The 18,208-nt window shown below is 45.6% G+C and overlaps 1 protein-coding gene across 3 annotated transcripts in view; it reads left to right on the top strand.

Moving 5' to 3' along the window:
- The window catches only part of EXT2 (exostosin glycosyltransferase 2), a 137,975-nt gene extending 119,998 nt beyond the window's left edge, over positions 1-17,977 (top strand). The window contains exons 11-14 of one of the 3 annotated variants that reach the window (XM_061152262.1): positions 6,459-6,602; positions 8,615-8,743; positions 10,585-10,667; positions 16,882-17,977. In XM_061152262.1, coding sequence (XP_061008245.1) covers positions 6,459-6,602; positions 8,615-8,743; positions 10,585-10,667; positions 16,882-17,020 — 495 coding nt within the window. In that variant the 3' untranslated portion in view covers positions 17,021-17,977. Of the gene's footprint in view, positions 1-6,458; positions 6,603-8,614; positions 8,744-10,584; positions 10,668-13,531; positions 16,707-16,881 lie in introns of those variants that run through there. The other 2 variants (XM_061152263.1, XM_061152264.1) reach the window with 2 other exon arrangements.
- Positions 17,978-18,208: the final 231 nt, after the last annotated feature.

Consider the following 18,208-nt stretch of genomic DNA (forward strand, 5'->3'; position numbering starts at 1 on the left):
TGACGAAAACTGCCATCCACCACTGTAATTAAAAGCATGAGCTGAGAACAAGGCCAGTCAGTCCCTCTATCCCACTTCATCTCGGGAAATTCCAAATATAAAAGGTGAGCTTTCTTCCCAGAGGGCTGACAGTAAGTCCAATAACCAGCTCTTCTGTGGAAACCAGCTAGAAATTGGAACCCAGGCAGCCTCCCCCTCTCGCATCTGGGGAGCCGGATGGGAAGGATGGCCACTAATTCAGAGGCGTCCCCAAGTTGGGTTCCTTGCAGCTCTGCCCTGACTCACCCACGCACGTGGCCGCAGGGTGTGGGCTGGGTCATAGCGTTCTGTTCCACTTTGATGGTCAGGGGATGTATGCAAGGAGAGGAATGACTCCTAGCCCCGTTTGGGGTGCCTTGGGCCCACCTTGCCCCGTCTCCCTCGCCACTTCTTAGGCCGTCTCTTGGTTCACGAGTCCCGGTACATGAGGCTTTCCTCTCATGCAGTGGCGGTGTCCCTGCGGAGCTCTGCCTCTGAGAGTGTGATGACTGCGGCGGCCACTTCAGAGAGTCCCTTCCTCCTGGAGCTAACCCGTGAGCTCCTCACCAGACATCCCAGATGGGCGCCACCTGTTGTTATACCGCCCCCCCCCCCCTCCTGTTTCCTGAATCTGACTGTGGTTAGCACACACCCTGAGTTTAAAATGCACTCACTTAGCTGGCTTAGACTATATAGTGCATTATCCTTTTTCCAGGAACATTTATTGGGTACCTGTACGTGTATGGCATTTTAAAACAAAGTTAAATAATGCAGACCAGCAACTGATCACAGTTGCTGAATTAGTTTCCTTGGAAATAGGTTAGTGGGGAAGAAGTTATAAGAATTTAGGCCTGAAAGTGCGTTAGAGGTCATTTAATCCAACCCCTCATTTTGCAGAGGGCGGAATGGAATCAGGGCCACTTGAATAGGTCTGGGGCACAACTCATCTGTGGAGAGTTGTTCCTAGGTATACCTTAACCGTGTTCCCTGTGCCCTTTGTATAGGCGGTCATCGGGGCTGCCTCCTGTGCCTTTTAAACAAAGGTAGAAGATCTTAGTTTTATCCTCTAGGAGTGGGAAGCTACGAAAGACCTCAGGAAGCTTATAACAGAAAGAATATAAGTAGGTAACTCTGAAAATAGACACATGAGCGCAGCTGGCCATCCAGAGAGGAGGGGATTTCCATAATCCAGGTAAGAAGTGGTTGGGACCAAGATTATACAAATTAGATTGGAAGGAAATAGGATGATATTATGTTGTTACCATCTTTGTTGGAATAGTGATATAGAATAGGCCCCAAATATAAGGACTGTTTGGATTTCCCTAGTGGCTCAGATGGTAAAGAATCTGTCTGCAGTGCACAACACCCAGGTTCAGTCCCTAGATCGGAAAGATCCCCTGGAGAAGGAAATGGTAACCCACTCCAGTGTTCTTGCCTGGGAAATCCCATGGACAGAGGAGCCTGGAGGGCTACAGTCCGTGAGTCGCGAAGAGTGGGACACAACTGAGTGACTAACACACACACAAGGACTGTTCCAGTGACTGCCAAGCCAAGGCGCGGATCAAGGTGCTTCACTGATCAAGGCGTGGAGCTTGTTTTAACAGACATGGGCCTCTGTCTTCAAAGATGTGTGCAATTTAAAATAGATGACCCTGTATATAGGAGATGTTGATAGTACAGGCAAGCAATTGAATGATGGCTTTGTGACTTGAACATATTAATAGCTCTGGGAGCACTATTACTCCAACTATCGGGATGTAATGTGAAGTTTCAAATGCCTGCACTACAGTATATAAAGGCATCTGTTAGTAATGACAAAAGGCTGACCCCAGAGCATTTCCCTGAAGTAAAAAGAAAAAAAGTGGAATTAGGGTGGGAGGTGGGGAGCGATGAGGGAAAGGGGGTTGAAGTCGGGTTCCCGCTCTTCTGGCTGGGAAAATGCTTTACTGTATACCTAATCGGGCTTCGTACTACACCAGGGCTCTGCGAGAGAGGGCCCTTCCCCTTCCGTTCCGCTCCGTTTTGATCCTGCAGTCAGCTGCAGAGTTATAGATGAAGTGACAAGGATGGTATCTTGATTGCATCCAGCTGCCTGGAGTAAGTCAAGGGCAGAGAGGCCCCGCCTGAGGAGCCGCGCTCGCCGAAGCCTCCAAAGGCGTCTGAGAGCCAGGACACCGCGGATGCTTTCAGAGCGGCGGTGTTCAGCGTTCTGTGACTCAGTGTCACCAAATAAGTGTCCCCAGAGAGAAGCCTGGTAAGTGACCTGAGCTCACAGGAAGAGGACTGAAATCAAAACAGCCTTCGACCCTAAAACTGAGCCCGTGTTGGTGTCATCGCTGTCAATGGGGGCTTGAGAATAAGGACCCCTTGGGAAGGTGATTTCACCTTCCTTCACATGGATTAGAGAGCTGTGCTAGGCTGGGCTGTGCTTAGTCGCTCAGTCGTGTCCGACTCTTTGCGACCCCATAGACTAGCCTGCCAGCCTCCTCTGTCCATGGGGATTCTCCAGGCAAGAATGCTAGAGTGGGTAGCCTATCCCTTCCCCAGGAGATCTCCCAATCCGGGAATTGAACCGGGGTCTCCTGCATTGCAGGCGGATTCTTTACCAACTGAGCTACCAGGGAAGCCCCAGATTACAGCGTTGACTCAAATACACGTGGGCTGGGGGGAGATGGGATTCAGCTTCCATCCAGCAGAGGTGCCAACGGAATGGGTGCCCCCCGCCCTGCCCCTTCTCGTCTACCTTGGCCATCGCTGGTGCTGAGTGTTGTTGCTTGTGCTCATAGCCCTCCAGAAATCTCTTTCATCCCATTGAGATGAATCGGTGATGGTGGTTGTGATGTGGCTTGAACAGGCAGGTGCTCGGTGCCAAGCAGAGAAACCTGGCCGTGCACTGTGGTGGGGTCTACCCCGGCCTGCAGGCCAGATAGAAGTTAGGACCCACAGCCTGTGTTGTGGCTCTGTAATAGTATTGTATTATTTTAGTCTGCTGAGATACAAACCCCAGAGTAGAGAGAACACAGTCGCAGCATTATACATCTGAGGAAATGTTTGACACGGATTCGTTTGTCTGCGGCTATTATGATGACGCCTGTGACCAATTAGCTCTGTTGATTACAACATGGTGTTCATGAGGCCAAGGCTGTGGGTTGGAGAGGCCTGTTAGGTGAGCTGGTTCCACACAAAGGAAACCTCTTTCCACCATTCCAGACCACATTCAAGACGCCAGTCAGACACCCCATGAAAGCAGATAGATGATCACAAAGATGGGGCAAGAGAGTGTAACGACTCAGCAAAGGTCCTTTACCCGCTCCTAGAAAAGCGATTTAAAACATGTGCTTTAGCAATGGTGAGTTGTTACTGTGATCTTCTCACACAAAGACTGTCACATTATTATGAACGGTGACTGGTGATCAGTACTGTTGCAGGCCTCCTTTCTCGATGACGTGTACTAGCTCTGGCTGTGAAGAAAAGAGGAAGGGGCCCTGGACCCCTTCTTTCCTGCTCAGCTTTTTGCCTGCCGAGGTTTTGCCTGTCCGTCCATGCCTTCAGCAGGTGTGCATGGAAGGCTATCATGTGCTGACACAGTGCTTTGTACTTGGAATACCACCATGAGTCTCTGTCCTCATGGAGTTTAAACTCTGCGGGAGGAAAAGAGGTAAAAGTAGACGATAAATAACCAGTGCAGTTTCGTGAAATGGAAGTTTGATGAAGAAAAGCATGGAGTGACGGAGTGTGATGAAGAATGGCTGGTCAGGGGATGGCGTTTACCTTGGATGGGAGGGTCTGGAAAGACCTCTCAGAGTAGTTGATAGTTAACTGGACACCTGACTGATGAGCAGGAACCAGCCATTTGAAGAGCTGGGGGAACAGCCCGTCAAAGAAATAGCAGGTGCAGAGGCCTTAAGGTCTAGTCACAGTTAAAGGACAGGGAGGCCACTGACTTGTCGAGAACGTGGTAAGAGAGGGAAGCTGGAGGGTAGGAAGGCTGTTTAGAACATGCTGAGGAGTTTGCATATTACTCTTAGTCAGGAGGAAGCCATCTTTTGTTTTGTTCTGTGGGTGGAGCATTTTTTAAAGATCTTGTCAGTGGGATGTTATGGATTGAACATGCCTAAAAGAGGTATTCCCTTTTTTACCTTTCATCAAAAGACTTCCCTTGTGGCTCAGACAGTAAAGCATCTGCCTACACTACGGGAGACCCGGGTTCGATCCCCGGGTGGGAAATATCCTCTGGAGAAGGAAATGGCAACCCACTCCAGTATTCTTGCCTGGAAAACCCCATGGACAGAGGAGCCTGGTAGGCTACAGTTCATGGGGTCGCAGAGTCGGACACAACTGAGTGACTTCACTTCTTCACTTCAAAAAAGGTATGCTGAAATCCTAATCCTCAGTAACCTTATTGGAAATAGGGTCTTTTCAGAGGTAATCAAGTTAAAGTGAGATTGTCAGGGTGGGCCCTAATCCGGTTTATCTGGAATCCTTGTAAAAAGGAGAAATTCGGACACAGAGACACCCACTCAGAGAAGACGACCATGTGAAGACAGAGGTTTGGAGTGGTGTGTCTACAAGCCAAGAAATGCTGGAGATTGACAGCCACCCACCAGGAGGCAGGGAGGCAGGCAGGACCCTTCCCTGGGTGAGATCGCCCCACCAGCGTCTTGACTTCTGATTTCTAGGTCTCCGTTGTTTTAAGCCACCCAGTTTATGTTATTTTTTAAAGCAGCCCTGTGCTCAGTCGCTCAGTCATGTCCGACTCTTTGCGACCCCAAGGACTATAACCCGCCAGGCTCCTCTGTCCTTGGAATTTTCCAGGCAAGAATACTAGAGTGGGTTACCATTTCCTACTTCAGGGGATCTTCCCGACCCAGGGATCAAACCCACATCTCTTGCATCTTCTGCATTGGCAGGTGGGTTCTTTACCCCTGTGCTACCTAAAAGGTGCAGGGGAGCGGCAGGTACTAGCATGCTGACTTTGGGAAAGAAGTGACGCATCTTCCCCGGTCTCAGTGACATTCGGATGTGGGGCAAACCTCTGGTTGCTGCTATAGCATGTATGACCATATGACTTATATACATGTGGGTAAATATATAATGAAAATATATATAAATTAATAGGATGGTGCCCACTTGTTGAATTACCCTATAAAGCATACCCTACTCTTCTTTTAGAAATGGTCCTTTTAGGGATGCTCTGTAAAGGATGGTTTGGAAGGGCAGGGGTGGAAGCAAACAAATTGGGAGGCTGTTGCAGTAATCCAGTAATCCACAGTAATCTGGTAATGATGGTGGTTTGAGCTGGAGACAGTGGTAATAGAAGCGGTAAGAGGGCATCAGAAGTAGAGCCAGCAGTACTTGCTAGAGGACTGGATGTGGGGAAAGAGGAAAGGAGTAAAGGCTGGCTGTTAGCTTTTGGCCTGAACAGTTGGATTAGATAATTTACTGAGACAGGAAAGACTGAGAGGACGGCTTTTCCCAGGCTGTGGAATCAAGAGTCATGCTTCGGACATGTTAAGTTTGAGGTGCCTGTTCTTAATCCAGCTGAAGGTATTAAATAAGTAGTTGGTTGTGTCAGAAACATTCAGGGCCAAACCTGCATTTAGAGGTCATCAGAGTTTAGACGGTATTTTAAAAGATTGAAACTAGATGTTACTTGGGGGGAGAGTTTAAGAGAGTATAGCTCTCCAGGACTAGGCCCTCGGGAACTCCACTGTGTAGAGGTCTGGGCAAGGATGAGGACTTAGTGGTGCTGAGAAGAGGCTCCAGGACAGCTACTAAATTGTCAGTATTCACTAATGGTTAGTGGTTTAAAGGCTAAGGAAATTGTATGGAGATACATGGAGAAAAGTATTGGATGTACCCCACTCTCCTATACCAATTCTGTTTAACGAAACTATCTCAGAGCCTTTCCAAATGTGGAAATCAAATTTTTGTTTTCAGTATGTTATAGTTTATAAAATCAGGCAACTCCTCTATACCTGAGCCTTCCAAAAGATCATAAAAAAATGTCTTTGTGCTCCAGATAGATTTTTTCTCTTTTTCAGAAGCAGAGACTTTGTAAGTTTCCACTGTCGTCAAAGTTTACCGTAAATCACGGTTTCATTTATGCTTCATTTGTGTATTCATTTAGAGTGGAGCCTATTTCACTAATCGCCTGTTGAGAGATTATGTACCTTGGCCCAATTCAAGAAGCTATTATTCTACATTACTTGAAGTTTCCAAGTACGAGCCTGAAAGTTATAGAGGAAATTAGAATCAACATTTCTCTCTGAATACTGGCAGAAGAAATAGCACCTGTTGGATCGAATTTCTTCAGAAGCCCATGCTGCTGTTAGTTTGTGAAGCTTTGAATGCAGGGATTCTGTCATTTAAAGAACTGGGCACCGTGCCTGGTTGTTGTCTGAGCTGGGAGCCGACTGCTGGTGTGTCTCTGTCCTCAGGTCTGGCGCGAGTTCCCTGACCGGCTGGTGGGTTACCCGGGCCGCCTGCACCTCTGGGACCACGAGACGAGCAAGTGGAAGTACGAGTCCGAGTGGACCAACGAGGTGTCCATGGTGCTCACGGGCGCGGCCTTCTACCACAAGGTGGGCGGGGCCGGCGGGCAGGTGGGCGGGGCCTTCTACCACAAGGTGGGCGGGCCGGCGGGCAGGTGGGCGGGGCCTTCTACCACAAGGTGGGCGGGCCGGCGGGCAGGTGGGCGGGGCCTTCTACCACAAGGTGGGCGGGCCGGCGGGCAGGTGGGCGGGGCCGGCGGGCGGGCGGGCTCAGCCGGCGCTCAGCCGGCGGGCCGGGGGCGCCGTGCTTGCTTCACTGCGCCCAGGCTAGTCTTTGCCAAGTTGAGGAAGAATGTTCTATTCAGAGAGCTTAGAAAGGCCATGTTATGTGATATTTAAAAAAAAATAAAGTTATTTTTCTAATTATTAAAATATTACATGCTCAAATATGGAACAAATTTATTGTATAAGAAAAATCACTTAAAGTTCTATCATAGGACTAATAGTAGATAAGCTGTTGGGTTGGCCAAAAAGTCCATTCATATTTTCCTGTAAATCTTATGGAAAATAATGAATGAACTTTTTGGCCAATACAGTATTATTATTATTTAGGTGTTTTTTCCAATTTGTCTTTATTTACTGATTCACACATACAGTTGTAAATATTCTCATCAGCTTTTTTGCATGTATTATATTATGAGTTTTTTCCGTATGTCATTAACATTTTTTCATGAACAACCTCTACTTAACATAATTGCTAATATACCATTATATTAATATTCCATAGATCATATACAACTATTTCTCTGTTATTAGATATTTAGGTTGTACCTAATTTTTTTGCTAGATAATGCTCTATATCAAATGCTTAAATAATGATCAGTATCCATTTTCATAACTGTCTATACTTATGATCTTTATGATAGATTCCTAGAAGAATTAGGAACATTTTGGGGAGGTTTTGTTATATATATTCATTGGTTGTTCTTAATACTGTTTGTGCCAATTAACATTCTCACCAGCAAAATATAAAAGGTCCTATCATACTCTTTCTTGCATGAAATACGTTTTTTAAAAAATACGTTTTTAAAAAATACGTTGATTTTATTGATTTCACTTTGATTTTTTCACTTGGGGTTTGAAATTCCTTTTGTGTATTTAGCCTTTTGTATTCCTTCTGAGAATTGTCACTTTATGTTTTTGAGTCTTTTTTATTAAAGGGAGAGATTGAAGAGTATACATTGGACTTTAGAATATTATGTTTGGTGGCGGAATGCTCCCTGGAACTGTGTGGCTTAATTAAACAGTAATAACTTGTCAATTGTCAGCAGTGGCATAAGGAACTGATGTCAGGAGAAAGACCTGTTCAGCCCAGTGCAGTGAAGTTGACTTCACTGTATTTATATCAATTCCTTGTTGTGATCTCAGCACTGCTGCCCTCATATTTTTCAGGGCTCTTGATCTAGAAATGAGTTTTTTTTTCCTTAGCAAAGGATAAATAAATATATAAGGTGTATAATTCTTGGGGCTATGATAGACTGATAAATACCTTTTCGGCAGATGTATTTCTGTATTATACCACAAGTTTCTATATTATTTCATACATGTAGGTTATGGTAGTTTTGGAATTGCCTCTTTTTTGTTTTACTTTAATAAAGGACATGTCTGCAATGTCAGTCCACCATCAGTATATCTCTGTTGCTATCTGCAGTCCATGGGAAGAATATAAAAAACAGGGTGGAGCACTGTGACTCAGAGGGAAAGATTCAGTAAAGCTCAGAATGTAGTGTGTCTCTGAACAATATTTCTTAAACACATGCATTAATCAGTCCAAAGGGCCTGCATCTTACAGGGACTTCACACTGTACTGTATGTTCCTCTGCTTAGAATAGGTGATGTTTTTAAAGAATGACAGTGTTAAAGACAGTTGGTCACCTGACCACAAGCATGCTAGTACTTCCTTTGGCCTTTGTATTGATCCAACATTGTGACTCCTCTTATGAGAGAAAGCTTGTCCCCCTGCCGTGGCTCAGTTGCTCTTTGTATGTCAGCCACAGGGAACTGCTTTTTGAATGTGTCTCCTCTTTTGTCTCACCTGGCAGTATTTTAATTACCTATATACCTACAAGATGCCTGGGGATATCAAGAACTGGGTGGATGCTCATATGAACTGTGAAGACATTGCCATGAATTTCCTGGTGGCTAACGTCACAGGGAAAGCTGTCATCAAGGTAGGAGGCATCTATGGCCAGCTCTGGGCACATCTTGGGCACCTTTCTGAGTCTCCAAAGTGTTCATAGCTATACATGAAGACTTGGAATAGATGAACTTTCAGCTGCCTTTTAGCTTTAAGATTCTATGATGGATGTTTCACATTGTGAAATTGAAGCTCGGCATATTTTCTTTTGTTATATAAAGTTTCTTTAGTTATAGTTTTTTAACTGCCAGCATCGGAAAGAAAGTCTATAATGGTTAATCTACAAATCGTGTTTGTTTTAAAAATGTAATTTTATTCTCAATACTGATTTGGAATCTAGTTCTTCTAAAGCATGCAGTTATATCTTTCTTAAGGTGGCTGATTTTTTTTTAAATAAATGTTGAGAAGATAGTATACTTTGTACAGTTATACCAGTAGTTGTCCTGCTGCTGCTGCTGCTAAGTCGCTTCAATCGTGTCCGACTCTGTGCGATCCCAGAGATGGTACCCACCAGGATCCCCCGTCCCTGGGATTCTCCAGGCAAGAACACTGGAGTGGGTTGCCATTTCCTTCTCCAGGTAGTTGTCCTAAGCACTGTTTTAAGAGAGTGATTACCAGTTTTTAAAAGTACCTTTCCCATAGCATATTAAAAGCTGAGAGTATGTGAAGATCATGTGAGGTTCTTTGTTTCTATAATAGATGTCTATTCCTGAAATGTAGGTCTTGTCCAAATCAGGTCCCTAGAAATGTAGAGAGTACACTTCTTTGTATCAGTGGAGTCATCTTGACCTTTTTTTCTTTCTGGATTAGAATTCCACATGTGAAAATGGCCAGTGCTTCTAGGCCAGATTCCTATAGTGGAAGCTTATACTGGAAACGTTTTATGACATTCCAGAATGATTCCTCATGCTATTAATATTAATTGATGAGAGAAGCCAGATTAAGCCAGTGACTAAGAAAAGAGGAAAAGTCACTGTCCAGACTTGATCCAGTCTTTATGCTATCCCTTGTCTCTCTAAATAGCTCAGTGAACAACTCACTGCAGGGACAATTAAAGAATGTAAATTGCAAAACTAGTTTTAAAAGAACTCCTCTTATCTCCAAATTCATTTTTTGACATTCTTCAAGACATTCTTTAGCTGTGCCTTCTTACTCTGGACAATAATTCCTCGAGTCTGTATACTTCTTAGTTGGGTCTTGGTAATCTAGCTTTCTTCCCCGCCCACCCTCTACTGTTTAGTTATCTTCACTGGGTTACGATAGCAGCCTCCCCTGAGTTTGCTAGAAAAAATATTCAAAGTTTGAGGTGTGGGGAAGGTGGTGGGGAGAGTCAGGGAAAAGGATTCAGAGGGCAAAGGACCATTGGATTTTTTTTCCTGACTCAAAGGGGTTGCAAAATAACCTGACGTTTTCAAGAGCATGGTGCCGCCCGTAGCATTTGCCATTAGCTGGAAAGAGAAGAAAGAGTGCCTGTTGGAACTAAGGTTACGGTGAAAGTTATGGGAAGCTGTATTTCATCGCCCTTATGGCTGCAAGAACAAATGGTGTTTATACAAGGACCTTGGCAGTGAGAAAACAGTCATTAAACAGGAATTAAGGAGCTTGTCATCACCACTTCTTTCCAGTTACAGAAGGCAAAAGCCCTCCAAGCCTCTTTTATTGGGCCCTTGTGAGTTCTGCCGTTGGCCGAGCCAGATAGAATTGAATGGAGGAACGGTGAGGTGTGTGTGTGTGTGTGTGTGTGCACATGTGTGCACGTGGAGAGGAAGCAGGCATCTCAGCTTACAGAACAGAAGCATGCAGAGTGGTGTCACAAGCATGATTTTATTGTCCTCAGCACTGACAGCTGGGTATATTTTTGTGCTCCTCTGGCAGGTAACACCACGAAAAAAATTCAAGTGTCCTGAATGCACAGCCATTGATGGGCTTTCACTCGACCAGACGCACATGGTGGAGAGGTGAGTGGGCCTCTAGACAAAAAGTCTGCCCTGGCCTCTGATCCCCATTTCCTGCTTTGGGCCTGTTTATGGGACTTTGTTGCACATATAAGGACAGCAGCTGGTAGCCATAGTCACCTCCTTTTGCACGTGGGAATTGGGTTAGTTCAAGCCCAGGTCACCCAAAGAATTAATTTGGAATGCTACTCACTCAATTTGTAATGGCTGGAAGGGTCTTAAAAATATAGCTGGCCTTAAGCTCCAGAAGCCAGATTCTCCATGTGGACTAAGCAGTTAACCATCCACAGTCACTCAAGTGGAAGTGAGCTAATTCTGAGGAAATCCTGGATTGGTTTTCAGGGTAGTCTCTCCATGTTACAGTAAAAGTTCGATTAGAGAGAATTATTAAACCAAACCCACCAGAGGCCAGATTACCGTTGTAATCTACCAAGAGCAGAATTGAAAGCACAGCTCTTTACGTTTCAGAGAGAGAAGCGGGGCGGCTCTGAGATACCCGCTTTATATTGATTCAGTCACTTGCCCATAAGCACCTGTTTGTGTGGATATAATACAGGGCCTTGTCGGTGAGTATGAAGGAAGTGGGAGATGTCCGTCTCCCCTTAAGACCGTCTCACTTGTGTCCCCAAAGCCCCAAGCTTCAGATCTCCGGAATCAAAACCAATTCTTCCAAAAGGCAGCCTCTTACATAAGACAGCGAGCTCTGACAACCAATAGCATCTTTGTCAAGGGACCAGAATACGTTCAGAGAATGTCGTGATGGCTGTTAAGAGTGAGATATCTAGTTCAGGCTCCCATGGGCCTCATGTGCATTTGCATGCAGCACTCGTTTCTGAACTCTATCAGCTGTGTCAGAGTCCTTCAAGCCTGGAGTTTGTGGTACAGGAGATCGTTTCAGTTGGCCTGGATCCTTCTATAATGCTTTATTCCTTCTCATGCTTACTTCTTACTCTTACTCTCTAAATAATCTCTTTCATATGTAAATATCTTACCCAAATGACTTGACTTTTACCAACTGTCCATATGAAATAGTACATTATTGTGACTTTGAAATATCTGTCACTGGTATCAAGTATCACCTAGTCAAGGACAGTGACATTACTGACACAGCTCATTTGGAAGAGACCCCAATTATAGTTCTATTAGAGCACATGAAATTGTTACTTAAACCTGCTGTCATTCTGTGTTGAGAATTTCATAGCATTAAGCAATTAGTTTTTGATTGGGCTGAGTTACATGGTGGGTCTTATGGTCTAAGAAAGGAATTGTATTTAGAAAATTTCACCCAATACTGGCCTTAAAGTTCATGCTAAAGCTGAAAAACTGAGATGATAACAAATGCAATGAGAAAGATTTCAGTTAGGTATAATTATTACTAAACACTGAAGAAAGTAACTAAGGGAAATGTGGAAGCTTCCTCTTGGGAAAAGGGTTTTAAAAATAGAATAGGCACTGCCCAGATGTTGGTAGGCTTGATTTTATCAGATTTTTATAATTAACAACGGTAGATAATACACATGTGTCTGTGTGTATCTAACCTAATCTGAAGCTGTGTGCGATAAGTCAAAAGGAAGGCTCAGAATGTTGTAACTGGTCAGAGGAAAGAAAAGTGAGTTCTTACTAGGTCAGTTATTATGAATAATTTTGTAAGAGGTGGCACTTGAAGTGAGCCTTCAAAGATTGCTAGGATTCCAGCTCCAGGCAAGAAGAGGAGATCCTCGGCAGGGGAAACCGGATGGTCCAAGGTGTATTTGGCAAGCAGTCAAGATATCCAGCTTTGCTAGAGCAGAGCATCCTGGCCCATCAGTGCCAAAGGGCTTTTTTCTCTAGGCTCTGGTAAGCCATGGAAGGTTTTTGAATAGGGAAGTAGTTTGTTTAGAGTATTGCTTTGATATGGATTTGGAAGGAATGCATAGAGTGAAATTAAGGTCAGATTGAAGAAAGAAGAACGGTTAGAAGGCTTGAACTAAGCTGAGTGTGGAGAGGAAGGGTTGAATTAAATTACACACTTTTTTTCTTTTTTCTCCCAAAGGAGAATGTGCTAGCATTTGATGTCCTACTGGATAGGTGTGGGGAGGTTATGGAGGAGTTGATTGAGATAGGAAGAATGGTAGAACCTTTAACGGTGTAAATAATATAATTAGGAGGGACGCTAAGTAGGGGAGGGGAGGACATGAATGTTTTACCTTTAACAGTGTAATTAATGAGGCCAGGAGATTTTAATGGTGTGTGAAGTTGGAGAACAGTAAGGCAGGTGAGTTTGGGTTCTTACCCTTTATATATGCAGATATAGATATAGAGCAAGCAGTTGGAAATATAGAAATATTTTTTCTATATTTTTTCTATATTCTAAATATAGACTATAGAAATATAGGACTTTAGAAAAAGATTGAAACAAAGATGGAGATTCAGAAGACATCCGTCCAGAGATGACAATTGATTGAAGAAAAGCTATGGGTAGAATCTTGAGAAATTCAGACATTTAGGAGACAGAGGAATTGGAAAGAGAGAAGCAGGCACTTGAGAGAGGCCAGGAGGGAACCAGGGTCTCCAGTGCCCAACAGCACTGGGGACTTTGCAAAAAGTAATGTCGTAGGGTGATGGGCTGAAGGGCAATAGCGTGTGAGCTGACAGTGAGGAAGTAGAGTCAGTGATGACAGACTCCCCTTTTGAGAAATGTGATGGAGAACAGAAGGAAATCAATCTTGAATTAATTAGAAACTGCAAGCAAAACTATTTGGATTAAGGTTAAATGACTGAATTATTAAATAAGACACTTAGGTTGAGTGGGAGGGGGATATGATTTAAGCCCTATTGGATATGGAGTTACAACTGTAGAATTTTTCACTTGTTTTGTTTTGAAATAGTTTCCTTTGCGGAATCTACGTTTTTGCGCAAAACAGTGAAAGGAGTTAGCTGCTCTGCACCTTCTGACCTTGGGTTGAATTGTGTGATTCAGTAAGCTTATTTATTCTTATGTTTGGGGTCTGGGATCAGAAATCTCAGCTGTGGAGGAGAGTACTTTTACTTTTTCCCTCCTGGAAACAGGTCCTGCTATTAGTTAATTTAAGAAAAAGAAGATTTTGTAACTTCATTTTGCCCAATAGCTTTACCCATGTCAAGACAGTATGGCAGACAAACAATGCTGATTTAAGAAACAAACATTGTATTTTGATTCAGGTCAGTCTTCATTCAAATTATGAATTAGCCACTTATTAGCTGTCCATCTTAAGGAAATTGACTTACCTTATCCTGAACTTCCAATCATTTCATCTCTGAAAATAAATATATTTACTGTCATATTACTGTATCCATTCAGGAATTCAACAAATAGTTATTGAGCATTTTGGTATCAGTGCTAGGGATGAAAGAAGTAATAATACAGGAAAGTCTGTAGCCCGGGGCCTGGCAAGGTTAGTTCGCTTCCCAGTTTCCCCAGTGCTAACCCTCAGGCCCCTTGTTACTTTAGGTAATAGCATGAGTTTGAAAGGAAAACAGAAAGTTATTAGTCTTTTCTCCCCTGGACAGTTGCAGCACTGCAGAGATAGACATTGGCCATTCTTAGCCTATCTGTACTTGGTTAGGAAACCAAGCTAGGGGGACAGTTACTGATACGGTAGCTGGACCCCCAAGAGAACAACTCAGGTGGACCCACCAGCAACCAGCCCAACTCATAATCTACCCTAACTTGTTCCCCACCCCAGCTCCCCTGCATGAAATGAAGGTAGGAGACGCTGTTGGTACCTGGCAGTCGAGGACTTTGTACCATTCAGCATGGGCAGTCGCTTCTCCAGGGTGGGCTGCGTGGAGAGAAAGGAGGACTCAGTAGCCTGGGTCAGCCAGGGGCAGCTGTCAGCAAGTCAAGCTGGCCTGAGCCCCAGTGGCCTCTTGCCTGTAGCCCAGCCTGGTCGGCCAGTCTAGTTACAGAGGAGATGTTGTCCTCAGTGCTCCCCAGGGGCCGTACAGCCACCAGCCCCTGCCAGGAACCGTGATTCTTCTTTCATCCATGCTCGCCGGCACCCTATGCTGGGCACGGCTGGGCTTTGCTGGCCAGAGTCTACAAGCAGAGTCACTGGAAACTACAAGAATCTGTCCGTGTTTATAGGCAGAACAACTGTCAAAAGTGAGACCTTGGGGAGGTTTGACTTAGTCTGCCGCTGTCTTGACCCCATAATCTAAGGTGAGAAGAGCTGTTGTCCAGTGCTTGCTTCCTGTCATTTTATTAAACTTCTCTGTCTTTTCCCCAGTCTCCTGTCATTTTGGAACCCGAGACTGCGACCTCCTGGGTCTTGAAAGACTGCCAACAGGAGGGGAGCTCAGTGATCTGAGGGCCATTGTAGAATGTGATAGAAAGACCCAGGCCTCTGTTATCAGCGCAAGCCTGGGATTGAAGCCAGCTCTACCACCTTCCAGCTTAGGGTCCTTGGGAGAGTCCTGTAGCCTCTCTCAGCCCAAACTTCTCAAACGACACCTACCCTCGGGCGCATGACGGGGGATACTTAAAGCAATTGCTGGGGTCATGTATGGAAATTAGCTGGCACTTAATAGGAAATGGCAACCCACTCCAGTACTCTTGCCTGGAGAATTCCAAGGACAGAGGAGCCAGAAGTCTGAAGGGCTACAGTCCATGGGATTGCAAAGAGTCGGACACGACTGTGCAACCAACTTTCACTTTTTCACTAGATGCTTAACAGTTCTTAATTTCCACCTTCTCTCTTTGGACCCTAGAATAATGATAATAAATAAATGTGTCTCATCTCTTAGTGAAGACTTCAGCCCCAGCAACCAGAATGCCTGGGTTTGGCTCTGCTCTTACCAGTTATTTGGCTTTGGGCCTGTCTCTGAGTCTCTCTGTGATATGCCTCTGTCTCCCCATTGTGCTGTGGGAAGGATAGGAGACCTGCCTCATGGGGTTGTTGTGAGGGGAGACGTGAGTGACTAGTACATGTCAAGCGCTTTTAACACAGCCCAGAACATAGAACAAATGTTAGCTGCTGTTGCTTTGTGGCTGTGGGCACAGTGATATTATTAGCTGGAAGAGCTCAAAATGAGATACTAACTCATTCTGACCAACAGAATAAGCCCAAGAAAATGATTGATAATAACTGGCTTCTTTATTAATTGGTTTCTTGCTGAAGCTCAAAGGACTCAAATAAAAGCCGTCGATTAAAATAGCTTGAAGCAAGGCTTACAGTCTCCAAGGGCAGAAGAGCCTTGCAGTCTGTGTCTTGAAATTCGGCCCTTCTCTGGGAACCGGTTCTCAGGTGCCGTGGGCCTGACTGAGGAGAGAGAATACTGACCTCGCTGAAATCCATCCTTGAGGTCCCCTTAACTTCAAAAGCAGTTTTTGCGGGCTCGTTTTCCCGCTTTGGTCTGACGCTGAGATGTCCTCATTATCCGCTGTCACACTCAGTTGGCCTGATTGACCAGAACCTTTCCCCGCCACCGTGTGTCTGAGCCACTCCCCTCTGAGGGCGCTGCTCACGGGGTGGCGGTTAGAGGCTGCACCCTCTCCCTTCATCCAGCGCTGCTAAGTCACTTGTTGCTGCTGATTCTAACACCAGAGCAGCTACAATTATGAAAGCTGTCCAGTGTGAACTTTGGCCTTCACAGAGGAGCTTATGGAAGTGGACTGATAATTCCCAGAGATTGCCACTCAACAGCCCTCGATAGATGTCGGTTGAATGCCTGAAATGTTGTTTGAAATTGAGGTTCATGGCCCCCCCGTTGTCTCCTCTGCCTTCCATCGCCCCACGTGTAGGAGCCTTCCTTCTCCCTTTTAAGCCCAAGCGAGCTAAAGCCGAGATCCAATCCTTTGCCTTCTCTTCAGCTGGCAGGGATGGGGTTAAGGCCTGTTGGCAACTAATCCACCTTGGTTAGAGGCCTGCTTGTAAGGAGCTGGAGGAATGAATGGAATTTGAGGGGGAGGGGGAACGATACTCTGACCTCTGCAGGCCCATGGCCTTCATACAGCTCAAACAGCACCCCTGGTTCCCTTTCTTCTTCTGAACTAATAGAGCACCCCCAGATCGCTTTGTTCCTCCACAGCCTCCCAGCCGTGGGAAGAACCTGGAAGCACGCTGGGGATCCTTGCGTTTCTCTGGCCAGTGTTGAATACGATGTATTTTTGCTCTCAGCTCTCAGCCTCTTGAACGTTTTCTTTGTTCCCCACCCCTGTCCCTCTCATCTGCGCCACTGCCCTCTGCAAACCCCCCAGGTCCGAGTGCATCAACAAGTTCGCTTCCGTCTTTGGGACAATGCCTCTTAAGGTGGTGGAGCACCGAGCAGACCCCGTCCTGTACAAGGATGACTTTCCTGAGAAACTGAAGAGCTTCCCCAACATCGGCAGCTTATGAAGCAGGCCGCTGGTGGAGGTCTCAACACGAATGCCCCACAGAGGAAGAGAACTCGGCCCCCCAACACTCTGACCCCCGGATTTCAGAGTGGAAGACTGGCACCTCCTCACCTGAAGAGCAGAGGCTCCAGGAGGACATCTGAGCACCTCTTGCATCCTCTGATGCTCTTAATTGGTTCTTTCTGAAAACTCTAGGTGGAAGCCTGTGGCAGGCTCCAGGGGAAGGCCAGATCAGGCTTTCTTTGTTTCCAGCTCCAGTACAATGATCTGAGAGGAACCATCCCTGGCTCTAAGACTGGTGAGAAACCTCCAGCCCGTTTCAGGTCTGTGATATCATGTAAGAGCTACCTGTCTCTCACTTTTCGTAATGTCAAATCAGTGAGTTCTTCGGAGGACAAGCCACACCCAGAATTTGGTGCACAATCCAAGCATCTTAGTGGCATCTGACGCCTTGGGAGCACCAGCTGCTGAGTTGGGATCTATAAGTTCCATGAAACTCTGGTTTGGCTTTTGGATATGATTAAAATTATTTTTTATTCTGTTTTGTACTACATCTTAAATATTTGTTAGGGGAAGCACACTGATTGAAACCGCCCACCCTGGCCAGGCACCATAGTAACCATTTGCATGAGTTGTTTTATGACAGGAGATCCTGATAAGGAATACGGAACTAATAAGCCACCACCAACCGGAAGAGTTCGGGAAAGGTCAAAAGGAAACACCGCGAGTCTATCCACTTCCCAGAATCCCTCTTGCTAGCATCCATCTTGGCTGAGCGATGCTTGCGCCACCAGAAAACACTCTGAATTAGAATGATTGGCCAAAGACTACCCGGAAACGAATCCCATCACCATAAAACCCAAGACTGAGAGCCACGCGGCAGAGCAGTTCTCCTGGGTTCCCTTACCTACTGCTCTCCACCCGGGTGCCCTTTCCCAATAAAATCTCGCTTTGTCAGCATGTGTCTCCTCAGACAATTCATTTCCGAGTGTTAGACAAGAGCCCAGTTTTGGGCCCTGGAAGGGGGTCCCCCTTCCTGCAACAAATGGCGACCACAAAGGGACATCTTCCTTGCTGAGACTGACATCCTGACCACTCGGGGTACTCAGGGGCCAGCTTGCCTGCCAATGGACCAGACCCAGCAGCCGCAACTGGGACCCTTTTGTCCCTGGTCTCCTCCTGACGTGGA

The sequence above is a fragment of the Dama dama genome, chromosome 1, assembly GCF_033118175.1.
Source record: "Dama dama isolate Ldn47 chromosome 1, ASM3311817v1, whole genome shotgun sequence".
Taxonomy (NCBI): Eukaryota; Metazoa; Chordata; class Mammalia; order Artiodactyla; family Cervidae; genus Dama; species Dama dama.